This window comes from Crinia signifera, chromosome 1 (assembly GCF_055691185.1).
Source record: "Crinia signifera chromosome 1, ASM5569118v1, whole genome shotgun sequence".
In the NCBI taxonomy this organism is placed as follows: domain Eukaryota; kingdom Metazoa; phylum Chordata; class Amphibia; order Anura; family Myobatrachidae; genus Crinia; species Crinia signifera.
Genome location: NC_139217.1, coordinates 305,531,799 through 305,548,197, shown reverse-complemented (window position 1 = coordinate 305,548,197; position 16,399 = coordinate 305,531,799). Strand labels below are relative to the sequence as shown.

Genomic DNA, 16,399 nt, shown 5'->3' with positions numbered 1-16,399 from the left:
GGAATCTTGGAACCCGGACTAACCTTCAGACCCCCCCCCCCCAGTACCATTACTTACCCTCCCCCACATTAGTACCGTTACTGCACTGCGTATTGTGCATGCCTGGCTGGGGGGCCACCAGATGGGGGAGGCAGTGTGCGGATGCGGGGGTGGGGGGGTTGCACCGTGCTGCTGTCACTGTGGGCAGCTGCCCGGGCCCCTCCAGAGGCCGGGGCCCGGGACAGCTGTACCCACAGCACCCCCCTGTTGGCGGTCCTGAATACAATACATTACATAATTACATTAGACCATTCAATAAGACAATATGCAAGGGACATGACAGATAAATGACTAAGTGGTCAGGGACGAGTGAGGGCTACACTAGTGAGGAATTGACTAGGATGGCTGCCTGGGGGAACAACTGTTTCTGTGTCTAGTCGTCCTGTGTCTGATGCTGCACTGTCTTCAACTGGTAAATAACATCTCAGAAAGTATAAATCATGCTATAGCATTGATACAAAGTATACCAGCACTGACACTGTGTAACAATAACCATGTGTCACTGAGAGACAGACTGTCAGTGATCAGTGTATAGGCTGTAAAGTATGTTAATCAGCTTCTGCACACCATAGCATGGTGCAAAGTACCAAAAGACAACAGACAACAGACTATAAAAGGAATCTTGCTTAAAAATGACCTTATAAGGCCAATCAAGCCTGAATATGTAGCGGATATTGCATGCTGAACCTTTGTATGGAGGCTGAGTGGAACAATCACTGACACCAGGCACAACCAATCGGTATTAATTTGTAAGGTCATAGGACCTACAGCAATATGCAAGGAAAGTAACCTACAGCGCAGACCTTACGTAGTAAATTTTGCACAATTTAGCACTAGTCCTGGAGTGACACTTGTCTTCTTTCTTTGTACGTTGGGGGATACTAACCCTCCAAGTGGGCATCCGGGCAAGTACCCATAAGCTGCCCCTGCCAGGCTACACAGACTGCATATATATATCAAAGCAAAGGTCAGCGATGCCCCGGAGCTCATTCAAAATGGGTAGATGTATGGTGTAGAGATATTGTTGTTGCTTGGCTTGAGAAAGGGGTGCAGCCCCAAAACGTTGCCTGTTTATTAAATCCACATTGGGTTTTTCACCTATAAAACTGTTTCAGAGTGCCGCCTTAATATATCCTATATACATGAGCTGACCTCTGTCGGACTCCAGGAGGGCACCTGAACAAGTATTATAACCAAGGCAATTTGGGAGTGCCAGTTTTTCATGGTGTTATAAGATGCATGGACCACCTACCCGCAAGCACTACACAGACCCCGCTACCCAACCCCACGCTGCCAGACCCTGCTGCATGCCACCCATCCGCCACCCCAGCAGTGGGGTGGCGGGTGTGGGGGCCCCAGATGTGTGGGGGCCCCAGGGCGACCGCCCCGTCACCCCATGGCTAATCCGCCACTTGGAAGGGGTAGTGGAGGGTATATTACATTTATAGCAGTGTTTCCCCAAGTGTGTTTGTAGAGCTCTGCCCACCACTGGACCTCATGGACAAGCATGACATCATACAAAATCGTCCAGCCCATGCCAGCAATGGCGCAGGGTGATGAGTGAAATTCTCATGACCATATATAAACAAATACATATGTCAAGTTATAAAATATATGCAGTAAATACAGTGTTAAATAAACAATGGGGATCACCCAGTAGTATATACACAAGGAATAATAAGGTCTGAACCTCAATGAGCAAAATAAATCTGGAAGAGAAACCAATCATGCCCACAGTGGGGTTAACTGTGCAGCCAGAATAAGAATCAGTTTATTGCCAGGTGTATCAGTGCAAGGGTGCATAATACACAGGAATTTGTTTCCGATAACTATCACTCAATGTGACAATACATTTAGGGCCGCCACTAGGAATCTTGGGGCCCGGGACTAACCTTTAGTCCCACCCCCCTCACACCCCCCATTACCATTACTTACCCCCCCCCCTCCCCCACACTAGTACCTAGTACCGTTACTGCACTGTGTATTGTGCATGCCTGGCTGGGGGGCCGCCAGATGGGGGAGGCGGGGGGGGGGGGGCGTGGCACCGTGCTGCTGTCACTGTGGGCAGCTGCTTGGGCCCCTCCAGAGGCCGGGGCCCGGGACAGCTGTACCCACAGCACCCCCTGTTGGTGGCCCTGAATACAATACATTACATAATTACATTAGACCATTCAATAAGACAATATGCAAGGGACATGACAGATAATTGACTAAGTGGTCGGGGATAAGTGAGGGCTACACTAGTGAGGAATTGACTAGGATGGCTGCCTGGGGGAAAAACTGTTTCTGTGTCTAGTCGTCCTGTGTCTGATGCTGCGCTGTCTTCAACTGGTAAATAACATCTCAGAAAGTATAAATCATGCTATAGCATTGATACAAAGTATAACAGCACTGACACTGTGTAACAATAACCATGTGTCACTGAGAGACAGACTGTCAGTGATCAGTGTATAGGCTGTAAAGTATGTTAATCAGCTTCTGCACACCATAGCATGGTGCAAAGTACCAAAAGACAACAGACAACAGACTATAAAAGGAATCTTGCTTAAAAATGACCTTATAAGGCCAATCAAGCCTGAATATGTAGCGGATATTGCATGCTGAACCTTTGTATGGAGACTGAGTGGAACAATCACTGACACCAGGCACAACCAATCAGTATTCATTTGTAAGGTCGACCTACAGCAATATGCAAGCAAAGTAACCTACAGTATAACGGTGCCAGGCAAATCTGTAAAGGATGATGTTACATACGGCGGGGTCAAAATAAAACAATGCCCACAGTGTGGAACTGCAGTATATATAGTATATAGCTAAACTGATCCCAGTTAAACACTGTATTTACTGCATATATTTTATAACTTGACTAATGTATTTGCCAGGCAGTGGTGGGAGCAGACGAGCACTTCAAACAAAAAAACAAACGAATAGGAAGCCATTGATTGGCTGAGACCTCTCTCAGCCAATTAGCGATTGGCTGAGAGAGGTCTCAGCCAATCAATGGCTTCCTATACATTTGTATGGGGTTGTTTTTAAATGCTCTGCTTGCGCTGCTGCAGCGTCTTCTCCTGCCCAGCACCTTGGTTCTCTGCGCTACCCCCCTGCTCCCACTGATGGCAGTGGCTTCCTCCTCTGCCCGGCTCCCTCCACCGCCCCCCCCCCCCTGATCCCTCTGCCCGGCTCTGGTAGCTCCCCCGCCAGCTGCAGTCCCCCACATGGCTCCGGGCAGCACATAACATTTAGCAAATCTTATGTGCAGCCTGTCCGACCTCCCAACTCTGATGCGCACGGGACTTCGCATCGGGTTGGAGGGGATGTCTCCATATATATATATATATATATATATATATATATATATATATATATATATATATATATATATATATATACACTGGTAAGTATCTGGTGATACAACTTTATGCTTGGAGTGCCAGACCTCACACTGAATTGTGTGTATATATATATATATATATATACATATACAGTATATACATAGATGGAGCGCCTCTCAACCAGCGCCGGGGCTTGCCAGAATGCCCCCGCTGGCTAGCACTGGCGGAGAGGCGCTCCATCTGACTGGGATGTGCGAGGGTCTCACACGCACGTGCGTCCCAGTTTTCGGGCCGTGGGGGATGCGAACCCTGCCTGTCTCTGATTCAGGGAGATGGGCAGGGTTGGGGGCGGCGTCCCTCCCCCATTGTCTGTGCAGCATGCTCAATGTTGAGTATATCATCAACAAGGCATGCTGTCAGCAGGGGCCAAGTGACATTGTTCAGTATTTACGCACAGTACCAGTCACCTGGGCTTACCAATGATATCATTAATGATCTTGGTGGTAGTGCCCATTGTGTAGTATGTATGGGGCTTAAGAGAAGTATGCTTGGAAAGGAGCAGGACAAGCAGTATGTTTTTATGAACAATTACAGACCATGCCAATAAACCCTGAGCAAAATGTACATTTCATTTTATCCTCCCCAAAGTGTTCCTCACAAAGGGGGTTATTCTGGTTGGTGCGGTTCTGTCTGCGTTCGGAGGGAATGCTGTTTTTTCTTCTGCGCATGCGTACCGTTCACTAAGCGCATGTGCGACGACACCACTCCACTTGCGAACGGGCATTTCCAATCAAAATCTTCTGTACGCACACGGTCAAAGTGGGCGTAATGTGGGCGTTTTTAGGGGAGAGGCCAGAAAAGTGGGCAAAACTGGGCGTATACCTGGGCGTACACGGGGGTGTGTACTCAAACTGCATGGAGGTGCATCCGCCTCGCTCCGAGAGCGCTCGGGACATTTCTGCACCAAAACAGCCAAAGAGTGCTCCATACACCGCTCTTAGACCTTCCGCCTGAGTACGGCCGCATTGCGTCTGCTAATTAACGTGAAACACACCTAACTTACATACACCTGACACCAATATTAACAAATGCTGCAGGCTATTTAGTGAAATAACTCATTCGATTACCTGCAAGCCATACACAGCCCTGAAATACATTGGAAGGTTCACTTTCTATACTTGTCACCATTTCAAGGTAGGATTTTGTCTAGTATTTATTACTCCAAATACACATGTTGGAATATGTGGAATTAGGTATCTTTTAACCATCTTCACCCTTAATGCAAGTGTGCCTGTCATGTTAGGACAACAGGATACACAATTCATAGGAGTCGACATGTGTCAACTTTCTCAATGCAACACAAACATAAACTTCACATTATTTATTTATACACCTCTATCACGTCTAACAGCAACAATGTGGTTTTGTACTTGCAATGTCCCCCGCAACCGTGCTCGGGTGTACGCTCCCGCTTACAATCGGAGCAGCCCGCTGTCTCCGATCGCTAAGGTTAAGAACCGTCCGTGCATGGGAGCGTACGCTCATATGCACGCCACTCCCCATTGTCGGATGTTCGCACCGTCCGTGTACAGATGTTCTGTGGGCGGAATCACGCTCGCCGAAAGAATGTGGGACTTATACGGAGGGTACGTACGCACGGCGGTCCGACCGCACCAACCAGAATAAGGCCCAAAGTGTGTGCAACATTCAGGATTATAGGGAAGTGTATTACAGTACCAACAACTGCTCTATAGTTTTACCATGTACCATCCCCTTTCTACTGTATATATGTAGATAATGTGTATTACTGTAAGATACCTTTGACACTTAAGGCCCATACACACTAGAAGATTTTAATTTCAAAAGACTTTGGTGAAAGATATATCTATCAAAGATTTTGCCAAAGTAGTGCGTACACACTGAGCTATTTTCTCAAAGAGCATAAGGTTTTCAGGAGGCGAAAGACTTTGCTGAAAATCTTTCATTAAGAGGCGATTTACATAATGGGCTGGGTTTGAATTCCAAGGGCTGGAGCAGAGGCCATTGTATTTAGTGCATTTCTGTTCTTGGGGCCTGATTCGGAACTAATGTAAATCCCACCCTACGCTGCCAGCTAGGGCTTTCTTGATCTTTGCCAGGGGTTACATGCTCTTTGCAAGGGGTTTCATGCTCTTTGCCAGGGGAAGTTAGGCCCCATACACACCAGAAAGATTAATGCAAGATTAGGGTACAATTCGTCGTTCGTAACGACGGTTTGCATGAATCTTATCACTATCGTTTGTTTTTTACTCACGATTGTGGTCGTTAACGATTGGATGCGCGCTCCCGTCAGCTCGTATGTCGCATTGGCGGTTTTGCCTCCTGCAGCAGAATCAGCCGATCCGCCCGCAGATTGTGTGTTGATCATATGCACATCGTTAGCACATTGAGTGTGCTTCCGTCGTCGCGACCATCCATCCGATCCGTGTTTTCGCGCGAGTTCCTGGACACTCCTACCGCAGCCATATTGCCCCGTGGATGCAGCAGCGAGGGAGCACACTTCTACTGCGCGCACCTGACAGCAGGTAAGCAGGCCACCGCTGACCTCAACACCCCACCTGGGTCCCCGCTGCCCATACCAGGCCACCGGTGACCTCAACACCCCACCTGGGTCCCCGCTGCCCATACCAGGCCACCGGTGACCTCAACACCCCACCTGGGTCCCCGCTGCCCATACCAGGCCACCGCTGACCTCAACACCCCACCTGGGTCCCCGCTGCCCATACCAGGCCACCGCTGACCTCAACACCCCACCTGGGTCCCCGCTGCCCATACCAGGCCACCGCTGACCTCAACACCCCACCTGGGTCCCCGCTGCCCATACCAGGCCACCGCTGACCTCAACACCCCACCTGGGTCCCCGCTGCCCATACCAGGCCACCGCTGACCTCAACACCCCACCTGGGTCCCCGCTGCCCACCAATAAAGGTGCCCAGATGTATTATGCCAGCCCAGCCGCCAATCTTCCCCTGCGGCCTACCTACCAAATATTATGCTACCACCACTAAATGTAATGTAAAGATGATAAATGTATAGAAATATGATTTATTAAAATTTCTTAAATGTATAAAAACAAAACATTTATTTTTATTAATTATATACAGTTTAACGAAACATATAATTTTAACTACTATTTATATTAACCAAACTATTGACATTTGAAAAATATGTACATAGACTATTGTCAAATTTTTTTTTTTTTTGGCAGGAATGTCCCAGGCACTGGTCAAAGAACAGGAGTTTGTGGAGGCATTCATAGAGAAATACCGCGAACTTGAATGCCTCTGGAAGACAAAGTCGAAAGACTATAGTAATAAAATCAAAAAAGCTCAAGCGCTGCAAGATCTCCTTGAATTTAGCAAGAGCTACAACCCAGAGGCTGATACGGAATGGGTCCGTAAAAAGATCCAGAATTTGCGGACTGTGTTTCTTAAAGAACATAAAAAAATACAGTCTTCCAAAAGGTCCGGTGCTGGTGCAGGAGAGGTGTATGAGACGTCGCTGTGGTACTACCACTTGCTGACCTTCACACTCAGCCAGGAGGTGCCAAGGCGAGGGCTCTGCCTGATGGTGGAAGGCGAGGCGGATGACGTGACAGCGGCCATGGATGAAAGTTCCCAGCCGTTATCAGTAAGTACTGGTCCAATGTGTATATCACCCCTTTGCCCCATTTCTTTCTTTCAATCATTTTTTTGTTCCTTTATCCAAAAAGATTTTAAATGTGGTCTTCCTGCCAGGGGACAGCACCAACACCATTGAAATATGCCTTATATTGGTCCCTGACCTGTTTGGCTCGTGCTGTCCCCCGGTACTGCTGGGCCGGCATCTCCAGGGACACAATTGGGGCAACCTCCCTGGGATCATCTGGGTCCTCCGGCGGTGCTGGTCCTGCCGGGCGATGTGCCCTTTCTTTGCGGCGAAGTAAATTGTGCAGGACGCAGCACGCCATGACGGCCCAGTCAATTTTATCCAGCCGGAGGTTGATGGCTGTGTGGAAAATGCGGAATCTGCTGGCCATTATCCCGAATGCACTTTCCACAAGCCGGCGTGCCCTGGAGAGCCTGTAGTTGAACACCCGTTTGTCGTGGTCCAGTACACGCTTGGCATAGGGCTTCATGATGTGTTCATGAAGCCCAAATGCCTCGTCCGCAACAAATACAAAGTTCAGCCCATGCTTGGTTTGTTGAGCTGTGGGCAAGTGCATGGTGTTGGAGGCGAGCCTGTGGTAGAACTTGGTGTCCTTCAAAGTTCCACCATCTGAGGCCCGACCATTCCTGCCGACATCCACAAAGAGGAACTCGTAGTTCGCATTGACCACAGCCATCAGCACAATACTGAAGTACCCCTTGTAGTTGAAGTAGTACGAACCGCTGTGGGGTGGCTGATTGATCCGGACGTGTTTCCCATCGATGGCTCCTCCACAATTAGGAAAGTTCCACGCCTCATCAAATTCAGCAGCGATGTTTTGCCACTCCTGAACGGTGTTGGGGAACTGAAAAAAAGAGAAGGTGATGTTAACTAATTGTTGTTGTTTTCTTTTCCACAGACAACAAGTACAGAGATAGAGGTGGTCCACACCTCAACCCCTAATCCAACCCCAGAGCCACAAGACTCATCGGGAACAATCTATGGAGTTCCGGAAACCCCCACCCCGCCTCAACTATTTGGCAAAAAGAAAAAACGCAGAACCAAGACAGTTCCTGAACAAGAAACCGATGATATTCTGGTTCGAGCCGAAGAGGTGCTGCGTAGGCCATCTGATCAGTTTGACACCTTTGGAAAGTACATGGCTGATGGCTTACGGAAGCTACATCCGGACCAACAGATGGCGTTCGAACGCGTCACAAGCGAACTCCTGTTTATGGGCCGACAGGGCCGCCTGTCAATCAAAACCACACTGATGGGGCTTCTTCCATTGCACCAGACGCTGCAACAGATGCCTGCCGTACCCTCACCAGCCATTGCATCATTGCCTTTAAACACCCCGCCCATTAGACAATCCTGTACCCAACCTCAGACCCCACCCCGGTACAGTCACATGTATACAACATTGTTGGGAGACAGCACGAACCTGGATGATACACCGGTTTTGCAAGATTTATGACCGCATCCCATACAATTATTTCGCAGTTGGCATGGAGTAGTATGTAACACGGTGCTTGTGGCGAAGATAATGGCCATGCTGACTTGTTGCATACTTGTAGAACAATGGGGCCGGGACCATTGTATATGCAGTATGCAACAGGTAATCATGAGTCCCTTTCTTTATCTGCGCTACAAGCGCCGTCTCTCTACTGCTCCATACTGCAAGGCAATGAGGCACTGGTTTGGTTTAAAGTTAAAATAATTTTAGTAGTTATGGCACTTTGCCTATGTTTTATATGCTATGTGTGTTCTTTCTATAGGTCCATGCTTGGAGCAGTATGGCACATGGTGCATGTTGTGCAGACAATGAAAGGACCTTCATGCTACAGTGGCGCAGAGTGCAGAGCAATGGTGCCGGGACCACTACTTCTGCACTATGCGCCATGGATGCATGAGGGTGCTTTTGTTGTCCGCGCTACATGCGTCAGCTGCCATACTGTCCCTTGCCGCACGGCAATGAAGCATTTGAAATGCCTTGTTATTTTTAGGGCAATTTGCCTATGTTTTATATGCTATGTGTGTTCTTTCTATAGGTCCATGCTTGGAGCAGTATGGCACATGGTGCATGTTGTGCAGACAATGAAAGGACCTTCATGCTACAGTGGCGCAGAGTGCAGAGCAATGGTGCCGGGACCACTACTTCTGCACTATGCGCCATGGATGCATGAGGGTGCTTTTGTTGTCCGCGCTACATGCGTCGTCTGCCATACTGTCCCTTGCCGCACGGCAATGAAGCATTTGAAATGCCTTGTTATTTTTAGGGCAATTTGCCTATGTTTTATATGCTATGTGTGTTCTTTCTATAGGTCCATGCTTGGAGCAGTATGGCACATGGTGCATGTTGTGCAGACAATGAAAGGACCTTCATGCTACAGTGGCGCAGAGTGCAGAGCAATGGGGCCGGGACCACTACTTCTGCACTATGCGCCATGGATGCATGAGGGTGCTTTTGTTGTCCGCGCTACATGCGTCGTCTGCCATACTGTCCCTTGCCGCACGGCAATGAAGCATTTGAAATGCCTTGTTATTTTTAGGGCAATTTGCCTATGTTTTATATGCTATGTGTGTTCTTTCTATAGGTCCATGCTTGGAGCAGTATGGCACATGGTGCATGTTGTGCAGACAATGAAAGGACCTTCATGCTACAGTGGCGCAGAGTGCAGAGCAATGGGGCCGGGACCACTACTTCTGCACTATGCGCCATGGATGCATGAGGGTGCTTTTGTTGTCCGCGCTACATGCGTCGTCTGCCATACTGCCCCCTTGCTGCATTCCAGTCAATTAATATAATGTTCTTGCAATATTTAAATAAACAACATTACTATATAAGCATTTAGGATAACAATATTTAAATCAACACAAAGCACTTTTAAAAATTATGTGTACTCAATGTGCTGTATGACACATGGTACTTGTGGTACAGACAAAGGACATGGCCACGTGGCACATAGTGCATATCAATGGTGCCAGGACTATTGCATCTGCACTATGCATCACGTGAGGTGGAGGGGACATGCATTATCTGCACAAGCACCATGGCCCTTATTCTGCTTCGTGCGGTAACGGCCGCATGCGGCCGTTCCGCCGATGTTTTCGGTCTGCGCATGTGCAGAGGCTACTCTGCGCATGTGCAGCCGAATTCGCCGTACACGTATTTTGTCCGCCGCAAAGGGGGTGGATAGGGGCGTGAGGGGCTACGAAGCCTCATTTGCATATGCATACGCCCCGCGTTTCATGGGCGTTCCCATGCAAACGCGGGGCGTACGCATGCTAATGAGGCTATGACGCGTGGGTACAGGGCGGGCATCTGACATCGCCGGATGTCAGCTGCCCGCCCCCATACAAGATTTCACACGGACAAGTGTCCGTGTGGTCTTGTGTAGCGGGACCTGGTGGAGCGTGCGGCCCTGCATTCGATGTTCGGCGACCATCGAATGCAGGGGCTGCTCCCACCATGGAGGAGGCGTATCCCCGTACACATTCATGCGGATCGCCACATGTCCGCGTACGGACGGCCGTGGCGATCCGTATGGAAGGCGGGGATTCGCCTGGTGCGGTCAGAGCCGCATATGCGGCTCCGGCCGCACCGATCAGAATAAGGGCCTATGTGTCATACTGAGATCTACCTCATGTCCGAACAAAGACAATACATTTGCTTTATATTTTTGATATTTGCATAACTTTTTTGGCAATTTTTATATTTATACTGTAAAAAAAAAAAAAAAATTATCAGTATTTGTGAAACTCACAGTTACATTATTTAAATAAAAAAGGTTATCTTTTCACTACAAGTGTGTGGTATATTTTTCCTTACCTTGCAATACTGATGCTGCAGGACCTTCACGATGGCTTTACAGGTCTCCGGGATGATGAGTCCCAACGCTTGCGGGGAGATGATGGATCCAAACTTGAGGTCCGCCAGCGATCGTCCTGTAGCCAGGAAACGGAGGCTCACCACCAGCCGGTCCTCAGCAGGGATAGCCATCCGGTACTTGGTATCCTGCTTCTGGATGTGGGGGGTGACCAGACGCAGCAGCTCCTGGAAGGTCTCATCGTCCATGCGAAGGAAATTGCGATAATCCTGGGGATTATTCTCGCGAATCTCCATCAGCAGGGGCATATGAGACCGCGCTTGTCGTCCCAGGAGCCACTGCTTGGTCCAGCAGGATCGAGCCTTCCTACGCTGGGCCCTCATCCTCCTCACCCTGAGCACAACGTAGGAAAGCAGGAAATCTTGCTGGAACGAATCCATAATTCAAAAAAGCAAAATGGGGGAAAAAAACACACTTTGTTCAGCAATGCAAAAACAAAGCAGCCAAAAATAGCAATGTGCAGCGTTCTGCAGGAATGCAAAAACAAAGCAGGCAAAAATAGCAATGTGCAGCATTCAGCAGGAATGCAAAAACAAAGCAGACAAAAATAGCAATGTGCAGCGTTCAGCAGGTATACACCAAGCCTCACTAGTCACAAAGCAGAAATGAGGTCCTGCAAAATGGCTCCTAGTCTTGTTACCCTCCTCTGCTAGCCCAGCCCATAATTCTTTGTGTTCTTTTGTCCCCCCCTTGTCTCCCCTCTGGTAGCCCGGCCCTTTATTTACATTCCAAAAACGACCGTGACCAGTGCACTCACGATGCACTCACGATCCGCACATCCGACTGTCGTACGACCATCATGTGTGATGTCGTATCGTGAGTACATCGTTAGTAAATCGCATGGAACATAGAACACGATCGTTAGCACATCGTTAAAAGGCCACGGGAGAGCGCCGCAGGAAAGTGCACACAAAATCGTTAGCCGATCGTTAGACGATCCTGATCTTTCTGGTGTGTATGGGGCCTTACTCTGTGCACTGCACTCCGTAGTAAAGGAGACAGCCAGGGCAGAGCGGTGGGAAACCCAGATGTCTCAGAACAGGCCTATCTGTCCGTGGCACGGTTATTTGAAATGATGTGCCGGCTCGTGACTTGCAAGCTAATCAAAGCTCGCGGTGTGGTGGCGCCTGATTGGTTGCCTGGCCACTAGCTCCAATTGGATCAGGAGTCGCGAGCCGGAGCGTCATTTGAAATAGCCGTGCCACAGACGGATGGACCTGCTCTGAGACAGCAGGGTATATATTACTGGCTAATAAATTCAGTAAATAATCATTGGTGGGTAGTGGTGCCAGTAGTATACATTGCTGGCATGTGCCAGCAATCTATATATTACTGCCTTATGAATGTCATTGGTGCCCAGTGGTGCCAGTGATATCACCATTGGTCACTGATGAGATTCTTAAACCAGTAATATATACATTGCTGGCACCACTGGGCACCAATGAGATTCTTAAGCCAGTAATATATACATTGCTGGCACGTGCCAGAAATGTATGTAATACTGGCACCACTGGGCACCAATGATATTCATCAGCCAGTAATATATAGATTGCTGGCACATGCCAGCAATCTATATATTACTGGCTTAAAAAGGAAAACATTGGTGGACAATGGTGCTGCGTGTGGAGCAGGACGGAGGGAGGGAGCAGGGTGTAAGGGGCGGGGCAGCAGCGTGTCAGTGTGGCCAGGCAGCAGAGTTGGGACCCAGGAGGACAAGTGCGGCAGACAGCGCCATCCAGCTGCAGCAGCAGTCTAAGCGGCGTGGACCAATCCTGCAGGGTGAGTATGACAGGCGAGGGGGCGGGGGGCGGGGGGGGGGGCAGCGGGGCGTTCTACCGGGCTGAAAAGGGTAATCTTTCAGCCCAGCAGGTGTACACACGCGACATGGAAAAGCCATCCATCATTGCCACATCTGCTGGTAAAACCGCTAGTCGGCAATCTCTGGGGCATACACACTGGGTGATTTTCAGCCGTAAATTACTCAAAACGGCTGTTTTCACCGATTTTCAGCTGTATGGGCCTTTAGATTGAAGGCATGCTCTAACATGGTATCACTGATCTGATTCTGAGCAAAATCATGGAAGGGAAACAGCATAGGCAATATTAACCTTTACACATCCTCATCTGGCGGCTAGGAATACACCAACATCATGTCTTGTGAGCTTTGGCTGCCACCAGCCAATAGAGTTCTGGAACCAACAAAGTCCTGAAAGTTTAGGAGGTGCCAGGCTATTGGCTGGTGAATCAGATGTGAAATTTCTGACCAGGTAATAGCTTTGGGTCTATAACTGCTGCCATAACTTCAACCATATTTCACAGATAGTGGCAGATTGACCCTCTCATGGGCTTAAAGTGGTCCTGGAGAGGTGGTGGAACTCATTTCCCTCTTCCACCGAATTCCAGGGCCAGTGTATGGGTTTTTGGCACCCCCATGCAAACTCTAATGCTTATCTGTTAGATCTATAGTGCAGGGACAAACTCGGGAGCCAAATATGAGTTTACCATAAAACAGGAATCCTGCAAACACAGGAGTATAGAAAAATACCAGATTTTTTTTAAATAGACATATGCACATTTGTAACCAGCCCAGTTACAACTGGACTGATACACAGGAGCTTAGTAACAAGCACACACACACAATCCCATTTCCCCCCATCTGCCCCTATTCCTCTCCTCTCTCTGTCTCGCTCTGATCGACCCCTATTCCTCCTCTTTGTCTCCTGCCCATTCTTTCAGTTTCTCTCCATGATTTCCCTCCATTGCTATCACTTTCTCCCCACCATGGGAATCATGACAGGCCCCAAATACAGTATGTGCCAGATCAGGGCCCCATCATTTTTGATGGCTGCTGTGATAGAGCTGGATACACACTCTAAGACAGTGGTCAGGGAACTCGGTCCTCATTACCCCACGCAGTGCATGTTTTGCAGGTCTCCTCACAGAATCACAAGTGAAATAATTAACTCCACCTGCGGACCTTATAATATGTGTCTGAGTAATTAGAACACCTGTGCACCTGCTGGGTTACCAGCAAAACATGCACTGTGTGGGGTAATAAGGACTGAGTTCCCTGACCACTGCTCTAAGATTATCTTCCCAAACTGGCTGATTGAAAGAAAATCTGGTAATATCTGGGAACAAATAAAAATCAACCATTTGCTCCCAAAAGCTGCAAAATGGACAAAAACATTTGCATAAATTGGTTAAAAAAATTGGATTTAACCAATTTGTCTGAATGAACATTTTTGTCTGTGTTCCATGTTTGGGAGCAAGCTGTCAACTGTCATTTGCACTGAGAAATTACCAGATTTTCATTCCAACCAGTCAGACTGGAAAGATAATCGGGTGACGGACGGGGTCCTGACAGTCATTTACCTGATGTAGGGATCCCGACTGTTAAAATACTGACGCACGGGCTATTCTCCCTTGTGGGGGTCCACGACCCCCATAGAGGGAGAATAGAATAGGTGGCGTGCGCAACGAGCCACCGTGCCCACAGTGTGCAAGCGCAGCGAGCCTGCAACAGGCTTTGTTGCGCTCACCACGCTGTCTGAGTCCGGCCGGTCGGGATCCCGACGTAAGGATAATGACTGTTGGGATCCCGACTGTCGGAACCCTGTACCACACCCAGACAATCTTGTAATGTGTCCAGCTTGACTCCCAGCATTGCATACAAATAATCTGACATTAATAAATGCAATAATGCAACATAGTATGAGAAGAAAACAATACTGAGAATATGCTTCTGTTTATAAACCAGTTTTGCACAGTGAGAACAGAAGGACATTAGCTATAAAAACAGAGACAAGGGACTTTTGTCCTGAAAGTAACATATAAATCAATGTATCATTTACCTGATGCCATGGTCAGGCGCTTTGATTCCTCAACAAATACTAAATGGAAACGTTACCAGCTTTATGCATTAAAGATTCCTTCTCCCAGACTGGTTTGACTTGTTTCCTTCTGAGCTTAAATTACATTGTATCACAGAAACAAAGTCATTTTCTTCAATATGCAGGGTTTTGAAAAGCTTCCTGTGTGAGAAAGTGCCTTGTCCCACCCTTTCCTTACAGTATAAGTACTTAGTACAGTATAGTAGTTATCAAGTCCAGTTTACACCATGTGACTCTGCTCTTATCCTGTTACAGTATTATCTCTATAGCAGCAGTGTTGTTAGTATTCATTCACAATGTACATTTCTCTGCTGGAAAATATGTTTGTACTTTGAAACCTGTTGATCTTTACAGCACTTGTATACTGTATATATTATACAGTATGTAGTCATTGTGGTTTTTAATCATTCAAATTAGTAAAAATTTGTAAGTTTTAAGAAACAAAATTAGTAAATGTAACACATTCTTGCTATCACTCTAATATCTCTTTTCCACTGCCACTAAAACCAGGGTTATTGCTGTGGGTTTGGCTCAGTGAAAAAATATTAATCCTTGTCCAGTGACCTTGGAATCCAACCTGGCTATCTTGCAGACCTGGATTAAGGGGCAGTGTAAGCAGGTATACTGTATTTCTATTGCCATTCACCGTCCTCCAACAGAAGGGGGGTACATGCACGAGACGATAGCGCGCCCCATTCTGTTGGAGGCTGTAGCAGCCCTCCGCCAGTCTCCCCGCAGCCCCAGCAACCAGGGGGCATAACTAGATATTCGTAGGCCCCATATCAAAAGTTTGTAAGGGCCCCTATGTACCAACTAATGGTGCAAAATGTATATAGCATAGATAACTTATGCTTACACACTAAAGATGGGCCCCTTTTAGCTCTGGGCCCCATAGCAGCTGTACCTTGCACCTATGGTAGTTACACCCTTGCCAGCATCTCTCCCGCAGCTACCCCAGCCTGCCCTACCCGTCTCCGCTAACTCCTTCACCAGCAAACAATTCCTTTTTTGAAAAATATTTTCACTTTTATTATATTTTATTATCACACCTTGTATGCTGAATAAAAATCTTTCACACTGAGAAAGAAACCGTTATATGAGTGAACTCGCTGTTCCAATCGTGAATGCCGGTACGCCACTTTAAAGATACTCTGATAAGCTTAATCCATGTTTTATACATGTGAGCAAGGTATGCCTACTTGACTACATTAAACATCTGTAAAACAAAGATACCCAGATAAGCTTACCCTCACTACATTTTTATGTAAGTGAGGTATGAAATAACCTCCACTGAGACATCATTTTATTTCAAACCTTTTATCCAACTACAGTATATAAGGGAAAGAACATCCCTCTCAAATGTATTTAATCATTTCTTTTCATAGTACATCGATGAGAATAATCGAGCTAAAGAAAAGAAGACCACAATAGGAGAGAAACCATATGAATAGCCTCTAGATCAATATTTGTTCTCACTATAGATTATCATCAGTCTAGTGCCTCCACCCATATCAAAACCCCTCTTCATACTTTTATTTCTTCTTTGGGACTTAGGGGATGAGTCCCTTTTAGTTGTGGT

At 47.5% G+C, this 16,399-nt stretch overlaps 1 protein-coding gene across 1 annotated transcript in view; it reads right to left on the bottom strand.

The window, feature by feature from the left end:
• LOC146029007 (cytochrome P450 1A1-like) overlaps positions 1 to 14,949 on the bottom strand; it is a 37,884-nt gene extending 22,935 nt beyond the window's left edge. The window contains exon 1 of the mRNA XM_083158332.1: positions 14,782 to 14,949. Within this exon, the coding sequence (XP_083014458.1) occupies positions 14,782 to 14,791 (10 nt within the window). The 5' untranslated portion in view covers positions 14,792 to 14,949. The remainder of the gene's footprint in view (positions 1 to 14,781) is intronic.
• Between the last annotated feature and the right edge of the window lie 1,450 nt (positions 14,950 to 16,399).